The 20194-nt window shown below is 39.5% G+C and overlaps 1 protein-coding gene across 1 annotated transcript in view; it reads left to right on the top strand.

Moving 5' to 3' along the window:
• The window catches only part of LOC108707872, a 47512-nt gene continuing 27318 nt past the window's right edge, over positions 1–20194 (top strand). The window contains exons 1-2 of the mRNA XM_018245927.2: positions 1–204; positions 16926–17065. Coding sequence (XP_018101416.2) covers positions 125–204; positions 16926–17065 — 220 coding nt within the window. The 5' untranslated portion in view covers positions 1–124. The remainder of the gene's footprint in view (positions 205–16925; positions 17066–20194) is intronic.

Here is a 20194-nt window from a genome sequence, read left to right as displayed (position 1 = left end):
TGCGCGCATCATGTTGATCTATTAAGGCACATCGGGGGCGCGCACGCACGTACGCTAGTGTGTCGGAAAGAACCAGGGCGAGAAAGAGACCCAGAAGGAGGAGGAGCAGGAGGTCTGGGGCGCCATGGCGACCAACATAGAACAGATCTTCCGTTCATTCGTGGTCAATAAATTCAAGGAGATCCAGGAGGAAAAGCTGAACAGGTAAGCGCCGTGGGTGCGAGAGCCAGACACGGAGAGAATGTAATGGCCCGGGAGGGAATAACACTAAAGGGCCGCGCGGGCTTCGGCCTACTAGTTGCATTCGTTTCCTCTGAGGGCTGTGAGGCGGCTGGAGCGGAAATGTGCAGGCCCAAGCATCATGCCCGGTGTAAGGAACGGAAACTGCGGGAGGCGGGGCCTTAGGTGCCTGACACCCCTTCAGGGAGCCATTGCCATGCGACGTTACATCCAGGAGTAACCTTAACCCCTCTCTCCCAACCTGTACTTCCCCTCTCTCCCAACCTGTACTTCCCCTCTCTCCCAACCTGTACTTCCCCTCTCTCCCAACCTGTACTTCCCCTCTCTCCCAACCTGTACTTCCCCTCTCTCCCCACCTGTGCTCCCCACTTTCCCCACCTGTGCTCCCCACTTTCCCAACCTGTACTCCCAACTTTCGCCGACCTGTACTCCCCTCCCTCCCAACCTGTACTCCCCTCTCTCCCAACCTGTACTCCCCTCTCTCCCAACCTGTACTCCCCTCTCTCCCAACCTGTACTCCCTTCTCTCCCAACCTGTACTCCCTTCTTTCCCAACCTGTACTTCTCCTCTTTTCCAACCTGTACTCCTCTTTTCCAATCTGTATTCTGGTAGTTGTAGTCCAGCAAAAGCTGAGGCCCGAGATATTATAACTCCTAACACCTTACCAAGAGCCAAATGATTCCACTTTCACTATTGCCCATTGTCAAAAGTTTGTTACATTTGCCCCTGTGCAGTAAGTAAACTAAGGGAGATAGCCAAGTGCAGGCTGGACAGTTAAACATGTACTATGCTCTGTCCAAAAATGTTGACAGTGTGAGTGGGAGCATAGGGCAGCTTTACGTACAACAGCTTTGCAGTATAAGTTCTGCAATGTCCCAGGTAAATAACCTTTCCAGCCTATTAGTAAGTGCCCATCCTTGGCACGAAACGCATCTGGCTTGAATATGTCATAATAAATATTTTCTATTTTTATATATCATCTGGGCTCCTTTTTCAACTAACAGTAAGTCTCTCCCGCTTTTGCTGTTTGTCCAAATATCCTTTCCTACCTCGTTATTTATTTTATATGTGTGTGCTGAAACCTGCATGCCCTGTACCTATACTAGGCTGCTGCTACTGGGAGACGGCTGCAAGTAATTGAGAAGACGACTGGGTGCCAGAATATTTGTTTACATCCTTCTGTGTATTGTAAAGCATACAGGAGCCCTCTGCAGTAGCACAAACAACATGACAAAGCCGAGCTTAGGTGCCAGAAAATTATTCTGAAATATAACTGCTCCAGCACATTCCTGCTTTAGTAAAAATGCATTTCTGAACTTCTTTAACTTTGTGTATAGGAATCCTTGATCTCCCATGGTGCTTTCAGATGTATTTGCTAAATCAGAAGCGCAGCCTTCAATCATTTAGAGTTAATAGGTCTGCTTGGGGTTTCCTGACCAAGCACTTTAGCTGACTGGTCAAAATAGAATATCAGGTTGATTGATGACTTCCATCGCCAGTAGTATTCTAACTTCTTCCTCGTTCTGGACCCTAGGATTAGCCTCCCATGGGCTAAAGAGTGTATCCTATGGAAACTAAGGTATAGGGTTTAGGAGGTCTGCTATGTAGACTGGATAAAGATCAGAAAAATAGAGGTGATTTACTCTGAGGGTACACTTTGTCAGTGCTTAACTAATAATTTTATTAAATGGGAAGGAAAGGCTTAATCACTCTAAGGGTAACAGTTTTTTAGCCTACCCCCCACTGATTTGAATTGCTAACCTTTTCTGATGTAAAAAATGGTATGACTCTTGAGCTTCTGTTCTATTGCTAGAAAATACATTTTATTCACTTTACTACCCCATTTAGCAGCTTATTTATGGTACAGGTATGGGACCTGTGATCCAGAATGCTTGCAACCTGGGGTTTTCCAATTAACTGATCTTTCTGTAATTTGGATCGATATACCATAAGTCTACTAGAAAACTATGTACACATTAAATAAACCCGATAAAATGGCCCTGCTTCCAATCAATTATATCTTAGTTTGGATCATGTACAAGGTACGGTTTTATTATTACAAAGAAAAAATAAATCCTTTTTAAAAATTTGGATAAAATGGCGTCTATGGGAGACGGCCTTTCCATAATTCGTAGATTTTGGATAACAGGTTTTCCGATAATGAGTCCCATACCTATAGTGTTAGCACAAAACTATATTGTAGGCTGCCAGTTTATAGCCCCTCACTTTGCTGTGAATCATTGGTGATTTCATTGAGCAATGTAATTTGCAGTTGTGCTGGGGCGGTCAATAAAGTTCTGATGTAATGTATGTTTGTTTCTAAGTGAGTGTGGGCAGCCCCCTGTTATGGGGCCAGAAGTAGTGGCTGATTAGCCTGAAGGCCAGTTAAGGATAAGACCTGGGAAGAATCCCAATTTGATCTCTTAAAGCAGGGCTCCCCAAACTTTTTTACTCGTGAGCCACATTTAATTGTAAAAAGAGCTGGGGAGCAACACAAGCATGAGAAAGTCCATGGTGATGTCAAATAAGGGCTGTGATTGGCTGTTTGGTAGCCCCTATGTGAACTCGTAGCTACAGGAGGTTCTGTTTGGCAGTACACCTGGTTTTTATACAATTAAAACTTGTCTCCGAGCCTGGAATTCAAAAATAAGCTCCTGCTTTGAGGCCACTGGGAGCAAAATCCAAGGGGTTGGAGAGCAACATGTTACTCGCGAGCTACTGGTTGGGGACCACTGTCTTAAAGGAAAACCATACCCCCAAAATGAATACTTAAGCAACAGTTTATATCAAATTGAATGACATATTAAAGAATCTTACCAAACTGGAATATATATTTACATAAATATTGCCCTTTTACATCTCTTGCCTTGAACCACCATTTCGTGACTCTATCTGTGCTGTCTCAGAGATCACCTGACCAGAAATACTACAACACTAACTGTAACAGGAAGAAGTGAGGAAGCAAAAGGCAGAACTCTGTCTGTTAATTGGCTCATGTGACCTTACATGTGGTTTGTATGTGTGCACAGTGAATCTTACGATCTCATAGGGCGGCTCTTATTTTTTAAAATGGCAATTTTCTATTTATGATTACCCAATGGCACATACTACTAAAAAAGTATATTATGATAATGGTTCATTTACATGAAGCAGGGTTTTACACATGAGCTGTTTTACTCAGTATCTTTTAATAGAGACCTACATTGTTTGGGGGGTATAGTTTTCCTTTAAATATGCCAAAAACCCAGGTTAAAGGGAAATAATGGCAACATTTTGGGTGAACATTTGTGTTTTGTCCTAGATGTTTGAGGAAATATGGCTGCCTGGTACATTCAGCTTTGTTTTCACTTATCGTTATCCTTGTAATGAGGTAAAGGTATCCCTGGATATACCAACGAGTGTGTATGAGGTCAATTGGGACCCCAGATTGTAAGCATCTCCACTGGGGCAGGGACCGAGGGGAATGATGTATAAATCTCTGTAAGATGCTGCGGAATACATAAGAACTTGCATTAAATTGCCGTATTACCTTTTCATAACATAGATGAATTGCAGAGTATACAAATGATTATTTCTTTGCCATAAATATTAATGATGCTCAAGTCATTGTGTACTTTCTAGAGCCTATGTTCCAGACTTCCTAAGTGGTGGGCAGATATAAATTCTTATTTACATGTAATATGTCTGGCAATGTAATTACTGTGTAACGCTAGTTCTAGCTTGACATCCTGTGTTGGGTCAGCAGTTGTGTGACATGTTGTCCCTAAATCATTACTTGTGTACGTACATGTTCTGTTTACCCTGCCAGGTGCCAAGTGTTCATGTGCTTGCTTCCAGTGTTATTGCTTACTCCAGGCTGACCGACTGCAAATCTTTTGGCTACATATTTCACTCTAAGCGTCTGGCCACACAGGCAGATTCGCGGAGATTACTCGCCATTTGGCAAACCTCCTCTTCTTTGCAGCAACTAATCTCCCGATCTGCCTTCCGCCGGCTAAAATAAAAATCGCCTGGGGGCAGGCACTCGGATTGTTTCGTTTTCCAAAGTCGTCCGTAATTGCCTCGCGAGGAAACTTCGGGCGACTTTGCTGCAGGCCAGATAACTCATCGGGGTATATAGAGTGAATTTTTACTTTCACCCATTGATAAATACTCTTAAAAATCCCATAGAAATTAATGGAGAGTGGTGGAATTTCACTCTAGAGGACTATGGTGATCTCTAACTTCACTCTTATATAAATATACCCCATAGACTGAGCTTGTACAATATACTTTAATTAAAATAATATATATGGTTTTTAAAAGAAACCTGACTCTGCAGTAATATTCTCCCTTCATTTACTGGTGTGGATAGGAATTGTCAGATGGTCCCTAACTGCTGGGCAGGGAAACAATCATACCTGTGAACAGCAGGGGGAGCCCCCGCCTTACTTCCCAGCCATGCAGAACTCAAGCAGCTTTGTTTGTTTCCCTGAAGAGCAGTCAGCGACTGTGTAGAGATTTGTATTGGATTTTATTTTTGCCTTTACATCCCCTTTACTGTTTCCAACTCCAGCTGCAGGGACAAAGATCATGGAGCCAGATTTAAACCGATAAACTGGATTCTATTTGGGAGATTATTTTGCTGCAGCCACTGGTTCTGCAGAGTTGGAGAAAGTTTGTATTAAATAATACAAAAACTATAAAATCCACAATAGATTACATGACAACACAGGACCCAGTGCAATCTGTATATTCTGATTATTAATCAGTCTTGCTGTATCGGCTTCTGGCAGATATTATTTGACTTTTGCTATTTTGATTATTTATGACGATCCCTAAGCAGCCCAGACCACACTGAGCATGTGCACAGTCTTGGTCTTGCTAAGATGTTTAACAAAGTTACAAGATGGTGACCCCATGTGGCCAACTTTGAAAACATAAATCATTTGTTTGATTAGGCTTGTGGTGCAGTAAGTTTATGTTAAGTATACAAAATACAGCATTTCTAGCCTTATTCTATTTTAGACTTTACTTCCCCTTTAAGGAAAATAAAATGGATTTATGGGAGTTCAACACATTTGTATAATTGAGATATTCTGAATCTGCATCAGATGCAAAAAAATGTTTGCATTCAAATGCAACAGTGCTAAATGCGGGTCTTAATGCTTGTGTACAGCCAGGAAGGAAAATAGGGATATGTTAGCACATGTGTCCGAGTGCACGCAAACCTGCATCTCCTTAGGACCTTCTGTGGGGTAATCAACCCACAATCAAAAAGTATGGGGCTGCACTTCTTTATTGATCAGTTGGTTGAATAATTATTTGACACCCACATGTGCAGCCAAAGAGCACTGTGTCCATCCACAAAATTGCTGAAAATTAGCCTGTGTGTCTGTCTGTCTGCCTTAAAGTGTCATTTTGGTGACAGTTTTTGCAAATTGCTGCTCATAATGGTGTGTGTAAGTGTACTGGTACAGTTATTCACTGGTTGCCCAGATGGGGTGGGATGAAGTATGAATGTGTGGTATATGCATGTGTAATACCCATGAATTATAACTTTAAAGTGTCCGTTTTAACTCCTTTAAACATAAGTTCAATAAAGACGGCTTGTGCTGAACCAACTATTGTAATCATGAAAAATTATTATTTCTTGAGCTAAACAGGGCAAACCGAGGTAAAAGCTACTACAGGTATGGAATCCGATACCCAGAAAACAGTTATCGAGAAAACTCTTGAATTACGGAAAGACTGTCTCCCATAGAATATATTATAATCAAATAATAATAATCTAGGCAGGGTAGCCTAGCGCCGGCCAGGGCATTTAAAAAAAACCCAAAAAACTGTTATCCCCAACCGGAATGCAGGCTCTGATAACCCGTACCTATGGTTGGGAATAACATTTTTACCCAACAGGTGCTCTTTAAGTCTACTAGAAAATGTAAACATTAAATAAACCCATTAGGCTGGTTTTGCCTCAAATAAGGATTAATTATATCTTAGTTGGGATCAAGTACAAGCTACTGTTTTCTTATTACAGAGAAAAAGCAAATCTTTTTAAAAAATTTGGGTTACTTGGATAAAATGGAGTCTATGGGAAACGGCCTTTCTGTAATTTGAAGCTTTCTGAATAACCGGTTTCCAGATAACTGATCCCATACCTGGACTACTTTTGGCTGTCACTTTGTATAGATTTCAGCATCTCGTGCAGTGGGATCATCTACTGCCCCATAAATTCTCTCCCAACATTTGAAAATCAGAGGGACATAAACCTCTCCCATTTTGTGGCCACACCTCCTATTCCCTCACTTTTGTCATTTAAATTAATTATTTTCTTTTTATTCCATGATATTAAGGGATACATGTACTGTTAATATGAATGAATTTTGTTACAACAGCGCCACCTGCGGGTCAGTTTCCCACCAGTCTGACCACCAAGTTGTAAATAAATTGTCAGAACAAAGAATGAGTCTGCTCTGATGTTCTTCTGCTTAGGAAAATGATTAGAAACCTTTCTCAAATCTTTCCTAAGCAGAAGAACATCAGAGCAGCCTCTTTCTTTCTCCTGACGAATTCCTTGACTATTTGGTGGTCAGACTGGTGGGAAACTGACCAGCAGGTGGCACTGTTGGAATAAAAATTCATTCATATAAACAGCACATGTATCCCTTAATACAAGGGTGTCCAAACTTTTTGCAACGAGGTCCAGATTTGGTGAGGTGAAAATGTGTGGGTGCCAACCATTCAGCCCGACATTCTTTGAACCATTAACATCAAATAACAGGAATCGCGTAGCCATAGCAGTAATATTTGGGCACATTAGTGAAATGATCTGCCACTTGGTCTATACTGCTGCCTGTGTGCTGAAGGTGTTCAGGGCCGCCATTAGAAATCACAGGGCCCTATACAAAAAAATTTTCAGGGCCCACTGTGCCCCACCAAAACTTGTGCCCAAGCCCCACCCCAGAACCCACCCACTCCACATCACCGTTAAAAGACCACACAGACATCGGCACTAAAAAAGTAAACTCCCCCTCCACACAAGTTATAAAAAGCTATAAGGACCACCTTTATAAGTTAAAAAAAAAAAAATTGGCGCCAGGGCCCCCCCATAAGTTTTTTTTTTTTTTTTTTTTTTTTTTTTTAAACCATTGGTGCTAGGGCCCCCTTACAAATTGAAAAAAATTATGGGCCCAAAATTTTTTTTAAAAAAAGAATTGGTGCCAGGGCCCCCCTTACAAGTTAAAAAAAAAAATTTGGGCCCCCAAAAAATATTGTTTAAAAAAAACATTGGTGGCAGAGGCCTATAGAATATTAAAATATTTTGTGGCCAGGGGATTAAAAAAACCTCAAAAAAAAATTAAACTTCACCTCCTTCAGCACACAGGCAGCAGTATAGACGATCATTTCACTAATCATGTGCCCAAATATTACGGGCGATTCCTGATTGCACTGTGCTGGCGGGACGCATTATTATTAATTTCATGACTGAGGCTGAGGGCCAGTGTAAATTTGAAAACAGGCCGGAATTTGCCCGCGGGCCTGAGTTTGGACATGCCTGCCTTAATATCTTGGAATAAAAAAAATGAATGCAAATGGAAAACGTGCTTAGAATAACACAATTTTACATTATTATAAAGGTTTACTTATCCTTTAAGATAACCACTGATATCTGAGATAGTCAGACATGTTAAGATTCAGACATGTATGCACATAAAAACCGGGAAAATCCATGATGGTTTTGCGTGAAAATGCATATCATTTGCTTAGGGAGGAATTTGGGACAAATGTGCATTCTATGTGCAACAACTAACAGTTTAGATGGTTTGCGTGCCACTTTTGCAGGGACTTGCTTACTTGCTTGTCAGGCCTTTATATTTGTTACTAGGGATGCAACGAATCCACTATTATAGGATTCAGCCAAATCTCTTGTGAAAGATTCGGGTGAATACCGAACGGAATCCAAACCCTAATTTGCATATGTCAGTTAGGTGGGAATGAGAGCACAGTTAAGACATTTTTAAATTCCTTGTTTGTGTGACGAAAAGTCAAAAAAATTTTTGGATTTAGTTCTGCGAGGCACTTTTTTTGCCGAATCCTACTGAAAAAATGTCAAATCTTGGCTGAATCCCGAACCGATACCTGATTCAATGCATATTTGTTACTCAAGTGAACCAGACCAAAAAGTCCCCCAAAAATACAATTTTACACAATAAAGAATAGTATTCTGAGCAACTTTCCATTGTACAGTAATTATGAGTTTTAATGGTTTTAAATGGTTTTAAACTTATTTGTACATGTTATTGCTGGTGAAAGCAGTATCATTTAAAAATAATTGAAACTAATGAATACATAGAATGTTGCTAACAATTATGTGTTCAGTCATCAGGCAACGCTTTGTGTTTGGATTAAAATTTTAAAGTGTTGCATTAAGTATAATAAAAATAAAAGTCAATTAAGAGGATATTATGGGATGATAGATGCCTTTTAATAGACTCCTGTGGTGCCCTATTGAGTCTTTGTAATCTTAGATGTATGATAATCTTTTTGAGCTTTAACCATTGCCAATTCAGAACAGTAGACTGACATCCAAACAAAAAAAAAAAAAATTACCAGTGTTCGGGAGGAACTCCACGATGCGGCTCGAGCCGACAACAACGCGCACTGCGTTTTCATCCGACAGACGGATAAATGTAGTTCATACCTGCGATTTCTCCTTCACTTCCTGTTATCTTCAGAACATCCGAATAGGGATGCTGCACCGCATCCAGGATTTGGTTCGGGATTCGGCCTTTTTCTGCAGGATTCGGATTCGGCCGAATCCTTCTTCCCGGCCTAACTGAATCCAAATCCTAATTTGCATATGCAAATTAGGGACGGGGAGGCAAATCGCGTGACCTTTTGTCACAAAACAAGGAAGTAAAAAATGTTTTCCCCTTCCCACCCCGATTCGGTTCGGTATTCGCCAGAATCTCTTGCGTAGGATCCGGGGGTTTGGCCGAATACAAAATAGTGGATTCGGTGCATCCCTACATCTGACACATCGCATGCGTTTCATCACATGGCGACGTGTGGGCTCCAGATGCATCGTGGAGTTCCTCCCTATAACTGCCCATGCATGGAGCCAAACTGGCATTTAGCCAAACTGGCAGAACTGTAATGCCACTCGTTTGTTGGGCTGATCTCCCAAACAGTGGAAACAGCAAGAAGTAAAGCTGGCCATAGACTCAAAGATACTAACAAAACAAAGATTCTAACAAAACAACGATTTTCAAATCGTGTGGAGTGTCCCAACATTTTTTTGTGCCATGGCGATGAGTCGATTGGACAGGTTAAAAGATTTATGTCTGCTAATGATATCTCTGCATGTATTGCCTATTTGACGATATCAGTTGGAGGTAATGGTTATTTAGTCAGCACTCGCCACTTTTTTCCTTTTATGTAATACGGTGCACGTGTCCAGCGGCAACCGACTTTCCAGAAATTCAATATGACAAAGCACTATGCAATGGTTGAAAGGTTTAAAAAGCCTTTATTGAAGACATGGCTTCATGATCTGCTTCAACGTTTCAGGCTTATCTCCAGCCCTTTGTCAAGTTGGAGACTGTCACTACTGTTTGTCGGACATAACCGTCGTTCGATTGCTGCCTGCAAATAAATAGCCAGAGCATCGTGTTATTTGTTCTCTTTACTAGTTTATATTAATCTGAATGGTTAGTTGCAGGTCGGAAGATTGGTACAGATATAGCCTAATAATCTGCACGTCTATGGCCATCTTAAAGGGGAACCATTGTGAAAATGAAAATTTAATATAAGCTTCAGCATGCTGAAATAAGTTTTTTTTTTTTTTTTTTTTTTTTTTTTTTAATATAATCAAATAAAACGTCTGTACCGTTTCTGAAATCAAGTTTATGTTCATGCAGCAGTTGGGTGTCAGATATTCATTAACCGTTAGATGCAATATATCTTTTAGGGGGCTCCCTTTCCTAGCAGATGTATTAGGGCTCATAAAAATAACTGATTCGAGTACAAACAAAATGTAACAAAATAACTGCCTTTTGCACAAATTCTGCATGTAGAGAGACACATGATGTCTGCTGATTTTAATAGTGAGCTCTAATACATCTTCTTGGTAAAAGGAGCCCCCTATAAGATATATTGGATCTAACTGTCAATGATTATCTGACAGCCAACTCCTGAATAAAGAGAGAAAAAAGATGTTGGGATAGTGAAGATAAATGTGATTATTTCAGAAACGGTACATAATTTTTAATTGATTATATTTAGAAAGCTTCTTATTTCAGTGTGCTGAAGCTAAAATTACATTTTCATTTTCACGATAGTTCCCCTTTAAGGAGCAGCTGTGGTCTTAAACCTACCACTATTGGATGAACGTGCTGACCCCCATCTTTCGATTGGTGTGGCCATAGAAAGTGGTCTTCAAAGTAATGCAAGTGGCAAGAATGCTTTCAGTAGCAGTTGCCTCTCATACTGCTATACAGGTAGGGGACCTGTTAACCAGAGCTCGGGACCTGGGGTTTTCCATTTAACTTGTTATTTCCATAATTTGGATCTTCATATCTCAAGTGTACTAGAAAATCATGAAAACACAATAGGCTGGTTTTGCGTACAATAGGTATAATTATATCTTGGTTTGGATCAAGTACAAGTGACTTTTATTATTATGGAGAAAAAGGAAATCATTTTTAGAAATTTGGATTATTTGGATAAAATGGAGTCTATGCGAGACGGGCTTTCCGTAATTCTGAGCTTTCTGGATAACAGATTTCCGGATAATGGGTTCCATACCTGTATGAGAGAGCGCTATGTTTTGTGCCTCACCCAAAAGGGTGTAAATTCATGGGTCTTTCAACTTGCTTTTGACCTGGCGTGGATTTTTCACTGTACAGCAGTGCAAGTGTTAATAGATTCTGTGCTGTCCTGTGGGTCTGTTTCCATGGCAGCAGATATCCACACGGAACCGTGTAAAAGAATGGGGCTTGATAATGCTTTTCTATAGGCAGGCTTGAAGTCTTTATCAGGGGTAAAGACCCCCATGTTTATCTTCTTTTGTTGTGTTTGCTCAAAAATGCCCTGCAAACTCAAGGAAAATGGCTTTGATTGTGGATTTTTTAGCTCAAGAACAAGAAGATCCAAGGACTTTGGGTAATGGTTTAAAGAAAAACTATACCCCCCAAAATGAACACTTAAGCAACAGTTTACATCATATTAAGAATATTAAAGAATCTTGCTAAACTGGAATATATATTTAAGTAAATCTTGCCCTTTTACATCTCTTGCCTTGAGCCACCATTTCGTGATGGTCTGTGTGCTGCCTCAGAGATCACCTGACCAGAAATACTGCAACTCTAACTGTAACAGGAAGAAGTGTTGAAGCAAAAGACACAACTCTGTTAATTGGCTCATGTGACCTAACAAGTAAAGTTTGTGTGCACAGGGAATCGTACAATCCCAGGGGGCGGCCCTTATTTTTTAAAATGGCAATTTTCTATTTATGATTACCCAATGGCACATACTAATAGAAAAGCATATTATTATGAAAATGGTTTATTTACATGAAGCAGGGTTTTACACATCAGCTGTTTTATGCAATGTCTTTTTATAGAGACCTACATTGTTTGGGGGATATAGTTTTCCTTTAAAGCAGAGGTCCCCAACTGCCAGGCCGCTGCCCAGTACTGGTCCGCAGACAGTCTTGAACTGTGCCACCGAGCCTAGGGGACAATTAACGTGGCCACAATTGGAGACCGACCCCTCCTGAACCTCCCGACCCCTCCCCCGGTCCTTGAAAAAAAGAAATTGCCTCTACACTGGTCCCCAGGCCAAAACAGGTTGGGGACTGCTTCTTTAAAGCACAACCGGTCTGATGATCATTCGTGAGGTCCTGATAAAACTTGATTAGATGAGCATGCTGGTGGGAGTTTTTCATGTCTGAATTCTTTCTCTGTTGATAGGGCTTCCACATTGAAGGTCACCAACACTGTACAGCAGTTAAAAAAAGAAATAAAATCTGTACAGCACATATAGTGAATAAAGTACCCCACCATTGAAAAATAGAAGGATATTATAAGTCACCAAGTTCTTTAATACAAGTATCCTCATATTTTTCAACTTTATTTATTATAATACTTAAGTTTCAGTGATACGATTACAGGATATTCATGCCGCTTGTGTATTAAATGTACACTGTCATTTGCTGGCACAGGAAAGGGTAAGTAAAGTTCTGGGCTCCATTATCCGGAAAACCAGTTATCTAGAAAGCTCCGAATTACGGAAAGCCTGTCTCCCATAGACTCCATTTTATCCAAATGATTAAAGTTTTTAAAGATCATTTCCTTTTTCTCTGTAATAATAAAACAGTAGCTTGTACATGATCCAATTAAGATATAATTAATCCTTATTGGAAGCAAAACCAGCCTATTGGATTGATTTAATTTTTACATGATTTTCTAGTAGACTCAATGTATGAAGATTCAAATTACAGAAAAACCTGTTATCCTGAAAATCCCAGGTCCTGAGCATTCTGGATATTGGGTCCCATACCTGGTAAAGCTGGCTATTCATATGGAGATCCGATCATTTGGCGATCTCTCCCTTATATGCGCGCCTTGAGGTGGGCGATATTGGGCTGATCCGATTGTGGAACATTTCCCCTCCTTCTTATGCTGGCAGTCATTCAACCCCACTCTCACCTTGTTCCATGTTAAAGGAGAACTAAACCCTAAAAATAAACATGGTTAAAACTCATTTTATATACTGAACTTATTGCACCAGCCTAAAGGTTCAGCTTGTCAATAGCAGCAATGATCCAGGACTTCAAACTTGTCACAGGTTGTCACCATCTTGGAAAGTGTCTGTGACACTCACATGCTCAGTGGGCTCTGAGCAGCTGTTGAGAAGCTAAACTATCCAGCAGAAAATGAGGTTGGCATCTAATATAAGCTGATGCTGCAGGGCTGATTATTAAATTCTGAAGCTAGCTGCACTGGTTCCTGTGCTGCTAGTTCCGCTATTTGTTTTTAACTGTCTGAACGACCGATCGCCATGGCGCGAAAAATGACAGGACTCTCCACACACGGCCTGAAAACCGTATGAATCGAGGATTTGTACGATTATATCTGTACATCTATGACCAGTTTAAAAGTATGGGAGGAAGCACCGGGCACATGCATTAGTGCTAGGTTAATGTAAGCATGTTCCTGTTAAAATTGGAATGTGTTACTATCCCTTTAAAATGATGGGTTCTGAGACTTGATGTCCATCTGCGTTCCAGAGTATTGGCCATCATAGAAAACAAAGCCATTTAAAGTACAAAAATCCATCACTTCCCACGGAACACAGTGAGTGATGGGGCTGAAGTGCTCTGTCTCTTTTTATAGAAACCCAACTTTTATAAGCTAATGTCCGAAAAGGAAGGAGTTTTAACCCCTTTAATTTAAAAACCCAAAAGTGTAGAACTCCGAGGTATTTGCCAAGAAGGGTAGTACAGGTATGGGACCTGTTATCGAGAATGCTCGGTACCTGGGGGTTTCTGGATAACGGATCTTTCCGTAATTTGGATCTTCATACCTCAAGTCAACTGGAAAATCATGTAAACATTAAATAATATAATAGTAAATATGCTTCCAATAAAGATTAATTATATCTTAGTTGGGCGCAGTTGTAGCAGTTTTAAGGTTTATCACAACTGCGCATGCACCGGAACTAACGGCATTTGCCAGAACGCCAGAAGAAGACCCGATCCTTGGTGCTTTAGTTCTCCTTTAAAGGACACCCATTGGCAAAGCCACATGCAATGGAAGCTCCCTCCATGTGCATTTGCTCTCAAGAGAAGGTCAATCTTTAAAAAAACAAACTAACTTTTGTTTCCCCCTACCAGAGTGTGAGCTATATTCGCTTGCACCTAAATGCTTTATTAAAGGGAAACTATCTTGAAAATAACAAACTTTATAAATACAATCAATCAAATATTCTGCATTGCTTAATGAAATAATCAAGTTTATGTTCACTGTTCCTCTCTCAGCATCTGTTTCTCTTCATTCTGTCTTCATTCAGGAGTTGGGTGTCAGATATTCATTGATCTTTAAATCCAATCTATCTTATGGCGGGGGGGGGGGTTCCCTTTCCTGTCAGATGAATTAGAACTCTTACAAATAACTGATTCCAGTACAAACAAAATGTAACAAAATAACTGTCTTACACAAATTCTGCATGTAGAGAGACATGATGTCTGGTGATATTAATAGAGTGAGCTCTAATACATCTTCTAGGCAAAATGAGCCCCCTATAAGATATATTGGATCTAACTGTCCATGAATATCTGACACCCAACTGCTGCATGAAGAGAGAATGAAGAGAAACAGATGCCGAGAGAGGAATAGTGAAGATAAACTTGATTAAAATTTCAGAAACGGTACACACACTAATTTGCACCAAACAAAGTGTGGCAATTCATTTATTTATTTTTTTCTGAGCATTTGGTAGTCCTTAGATGAAGCACATTCGTCCTTCTACTTTATACAAAGCGCATGTTTGCTTTTATACATTTTTTTTTTTTTTTCCCTGTGCAAATGCTAAGGTAACCATAACCATATGTTACACGTGGTACATACAATACTCCATGGCATTATACTTCATCTGTTTGTTTGCCTATGCAGAAGTATTTCATATGTATGATGAAGCAAACTCTTCACATCTGTTTTTCATGTATCGAGAAAAGGGCTGTTACTTATTCTGATATTCTGAGACGCGGGAGACATGTTTGTGCAGACCTGGTTATCTGATCCTTATGCAGTGTGATTATCTCTTTCTCTTGTTACTTTGCTGTTGCCTCGTGCTCTAATGCAGACATAGGCAGTAGCGGTGGTGTAACTTCATTTTCTTTTGCTTATTCATATTCCAGTCTCTTATTCAAATCAGTGCATGGTTGCTAGGGTAATTTGGACCCTAGCAACCAGATTGCAGAGATTGCAAACTGGAGAGCTGCTGAATAAAAAGCTAACTCAAAATAAAAAATTGCAAATTGTCTCAGAATATGACTCTCTACATAATAAAAGTAAAGTTAAAGCTGAACAACCACTTTAATGCAGTCTTCATTATGTTAGACTCATATATCTGCCCAAAAATCTGCAAATGTATTTTTAGGGTTTGGAAACTCATTGCCAACGATTATAATTTTTTGTTGGTGATTTAGGGCAACAAAACACTGTGAGATTTGCTGCCCGTTTTAAAATTTTGCTACAGTGGGTATATTTTGCTACAGATTATGACTTGTGGTTCACTAACATTGTAATCCACAGTTCCCCCCCCCCCCCCCCCCGATTAAAGTGGACCTGTTACCCAGACATTAAAAGCTGTATAATAAAAGTCCCTTTCAAATTAAACACGTAATCCAAATAGTTTTTTTAATTAAATAATTTATAGCTGTTGTAAACTCATCTAAAAATCTCAGATGTCAATCAAATGTTGTCTGCCCCTCCTCTATGCCTTAGGCAATTACTTTCACTTTCCATTCAGCGCTTACTAGATGTCACTGATCTCCCCACATTCCCCTGCTCTCTTTACCGTTTAATTGTGTAGCCAGTGCATGGGGATGGACATCAGGTCCCCCATTCTGGTGCACAAACAAGATTCCTCGATGATGCAAGGCTTGTCTTAATAACAGTGTCCACAAAATGGCTCCTGCCTGCTTGCTATAAATTATGAATTTCCAGACTGAAAGAAACAAGATTCAAATAATTTATATAGTGTTATTAAAGTTTATTTTGCTTGACTAACGTAATAAAATAAGATTTTTAATAATTTTTGTTGGATGACAGGTCCCCTTTAAGCCAAATCCCCGCAATTTAATTTACTTGCGGCAATCACAATGTTAGCGCATGGCAAGCCATTTTCTGGGGGAGATGTGTGTGTCTCTCTCTCTGTTATGTTATGGGGACAACTGTGCATCAATTTAAGGGACAGTTTTACTAAGTTAACTTTTAGTATATGACAGAACGTCTTATTCCTGGCAACGTTGCAATTGGTCTTCAAATAGTATTTGAATTGTTTGCCTTTCTCTTCTGCCTCTTTGTGAGGCTACAGTTTTGTTGTTCCATATTGTTCATATTCCAGCCTCTCATTCAAGCAACTGCCGATATCGGGTTGCTAGGGTTTTATTTATCCTTAGCAATCAGGCAGTTGCTTGAATGAGAGGCTGGAATTTCAACAATATGGAACAACAAAACTGTAGCCTCCCAAAGAGACAGAAGAGGATGGTAAAATGATATGCAAAATTACGTCTCTTCTGATTTAAATTTTTTTAATAAGTAATTTGTGAATTTCTGAGATTTGGACCAAATGGCAGATATTTTTTTAAGGGATACTTTCATTGCAGTTTGGGTAGTTATTTTGGGGGCAGGTTGTGATGCTTATCAGATATTCAGAATCACATTGATTCATGTATGACAATTAAAACCTGCTCAGGTAAGAAAATCTGGTCGCTTGATTATGTCTTTGCATGGAATCCATTTAATGGTAAACATGTTTATACCCCCCTAGACTACAGTATTTTAAATGTTACACCTTGGTTTCCGGCAACAGCTCTTTTCTGATAGCGATATGTCTTGGTGTAAAGATTGTGTGAATTAACTGCAAATAACCTTGCTTTTCTTTTTACTTACTTGAACATACTTTTACTTTGTCAGTGAGACTTCTGAAACCTCCAAAAACGGTGAATTAACAGCACAGATGTCCGGAAACCCCTCTGAAGAGACCATCGCAGATGTCCAAGACAAAGAGCAAATGCAGCCAGAGTCTACGCAACTAGAGCAAACACAGAGTTTAGGTAAAACTATACTGTTTTCATTTATAGCTTCTTTTATTTTTATTCTATCTCTCTCTGTATTTCTTAATTGGAAAGTGTAGAATTAAGTAAGCTTTATCAGAAAGGTCTATATAAAGACCAGTCAAAAGAAACACGGCTTTTCTTTTCTTCTATTGTGTACACGTGGGCTTCTGTATCAGATAAGGATGCACCAAATCCAGGATTCTGTTTGGGATTCAGGCTTTTTCCAGCAGGATCTGCCTGGCCGAACTGAATCGAAATTTGCATATGCAAATTAGGGGGTGGGAGGGAAATCTTGTGACTTTTGTCACAAACTGTTTTCCCCTTCCCACCCCTAATTTGCATATGCAAATTAGGATTTGGTTCGGTATTCGGCTGAATCTTTTGCAAAGGATTCGGGGGTTTGGTTGAATCCAAAATAGTGGATTCGGTGCATCCATCGTATCATTCTTCCTGTCTTCAGCTTAAACCTCCAGGACTAGGGCTTGCACATGCTCAGTTTGCTCCGCTCTCCCTCCCTTCTGTAATCTGAGCCCAGAGCTATGAGTGAGCAGGGAGAGACTCAAGCAGGAAGTGATGTCACACCAAGCTAATATGGTAACTGCTGTCCTAAACAAAAAAAGAGAGCTTCTGGAGCTGTTAGTAAAGCATTCTGCAGAATAAATCTAGTCTTATAGCTTGCACTTTTGTGGCTAATCTATTGGCAATACACTTCTTCTGTAGCATCCTTCTCCTTTAAGGGGAATCCTGTGTACTGGACATGATGCATTCTTCCCCACATGCCCTCTTTTCAGATTAGATGCAAACTTTAAACATAAATACAATTTTTTACTTTTTAACATTACTGATAGTTTGGGATGGACATGGACAAGGGCGGCTCTGTCCCTATAGATGGCAACTGATTGGCCTGTGTAAGGGGCCCTTCTGACTGCTAATTGCAATTAAAATTAGTCACATATTGGTCAGGCACATTGAAATATTTCTCTGTAGGCCACACAGCATGAGCCAGAGATGAATAGCCTACCTTTATAGTATTTTATTGGTATGATTAGTCAGGAAAGAGTAGATGTGGTATTAATCAATGGGAGTATATTTACTTTCATTTTACTTAATATCCACCTTAAGTGATAATTGGTGAAAATAATTCAGGTATGTGATCCATTATCTGGAAACCCATTATCCAGAAAGCTCCAAATTACAGAATAGCTGTCTCCCATAGACTCCATTTTATCCAAATAACCCAAATTTTTAAAAGTTCTTTCCTTTTTCTCTGTAATAATAAAACAGTACCTTGTACTTGATCCCAGATTTAATTAATCCTTATTGGAAGCAGAACCAGTCTATTGGGTTTATTTAATGATTACATCATTTTCTAGTAGATTTAAAGTATGAAGATCCAAATAATGGAAAGATCCTTTATCAGGAAAGCCCCAGGTCCCAAGCATTCTGGATAACCGGTCCCATACCTGTACAATTATTCGAAAAATACAGATTCTTGCAAATGGTGTATGCAATAAGTAAACAAATGTACACTTTTGGTTTATTTTTTCCACACTTTTTAAACGCTCTAGGCAGAACAATTGGTGGGTCTGGTTACAAACTGAATTACGTGTCTGCCTGGAAAATGTTAGGGCACTCCATTTTTTTGCTGCGTGATGTCTTGTCGTTAGGGATGCACTGAATCTACTATTTTGGATTCTGCCGAACCCCCATATCCTTTGCGAAGTTTTAGCCGAATCCTAAATTGCATATGCAAATTAGGGGTGGAAAGGGAAAAACTTTTTTTTACATCCTTTTTTTTGTGGCAAAAAGTCACGCGATTTCCCACCGCCCCTAATTTGCATATGCAAATTAGGATTCAGATTAGATTCGCTGGGCAGAAAGATTCAGCCGAATCCTGCTGAAAAAGGCCGAATCCTTAACCAAATCCTGGATTCAGTGCATCCCTACTTGTCGTAATGTATGTGTAATGAAGCATAGCAAAATATGAAAAATGACTTCCAAGTAGCTGATACTCATGAATTCCCCAAAGCTTTATCGAGTCATTTGTGGACAACACTCAACATGTCTGTGGGGGTACCCTATGACTAAGCGCTAATTGAGTCAGAAACCCCATCTTTTTTTTATTTATTTTTTTATTTCTCTATTTTCAATTTCTCAAATAAAAACATTTCAAATTTAGCAATACAGCATTAGTTTGCATATTTTCTACCCCCGCCTTTTTAAAGTAGTAGTGAGTTACCAGTATGTATTTATAGGACTATATTACCACCACCTATTGATCAAACATTGTAAAGGCATTTTTATAGATTTACAGTGGAACCTCCATTTTACATCCTCTGATTTTAAGTTTCCCCTCATTTTACATTATATATTATTTGTTTCCCTGATTTTACATTTTCCTGGATTTTACACCTCTTATTTCTGGTCCCCTGAAAAACGTAATATGGTGGTTCTTACTGTAATATATACATTGACTAATGTAACCCTAGTGGAAAACATAAGGATATTGTATTCTCTGTATATCCAGTGATCTACCTAGGCCCATTTTGCTGGACACATTGCCCGCCAGCTTTCCCCCACGGCCCCATCTTATGCATTGATTAGAATTAATAGGCCACTAGGAATGTGCTTATTGTAGGCAGTACTATTGGCTTCATTAAAAACCATTTTTTATAGGGTTTTTTATTTTTATCTACCACACAATTTTTTCCTGTCCAGACATTCTTTTTTCCTAGGGATATATTCCAAGTAAAGTTATACTGACCATAATGTGAAAGGGGATTAATACTATCTTGCGAGATAGATTTGCTACTAGATACTATCTTGCTTGATTCATTCATTTATCCTCTCCATCTGTTAGGTAAGATACTGGAAAAGGAACAACTTTGTGGCTAACTAATTTTTCCATAAGTTGTATTTTCATGACTAAAAGCCTGCTGAATAATGTTTCCTTGGGGAAAACACTGAAATATTACAAGTAATATTACCTGTCTTCACAGTGAATAAATTCTTGCTCGATAAATTACCTACTAGATACTATCTTACGAACTTGATCCATTCATTTATTTTAGTGAAATACAGGTATAGGAACAATTTTGTGGATAAGGGATCTTACCGTAATTTGGA

This window comes from Xenopus laevis, chromosome 2L (genome assembly GCF_017654675.1).
Source record: "Xenopus laevis strain J_2021 chromosome 2L, Xenopus_laevis_v10.1, whole genome shotgun sequence".
In the NCBI taxonomy this organism is placed as follows: domain Eukaryota; kingdom Metazoa; phylum Chordata; class Amphibia; order Anura; family Pipidae; genus Xenopus; species Xenopus laevis.
This window is presented reverse-complemented; position numbering and strand designations above follow the sequence as displayed.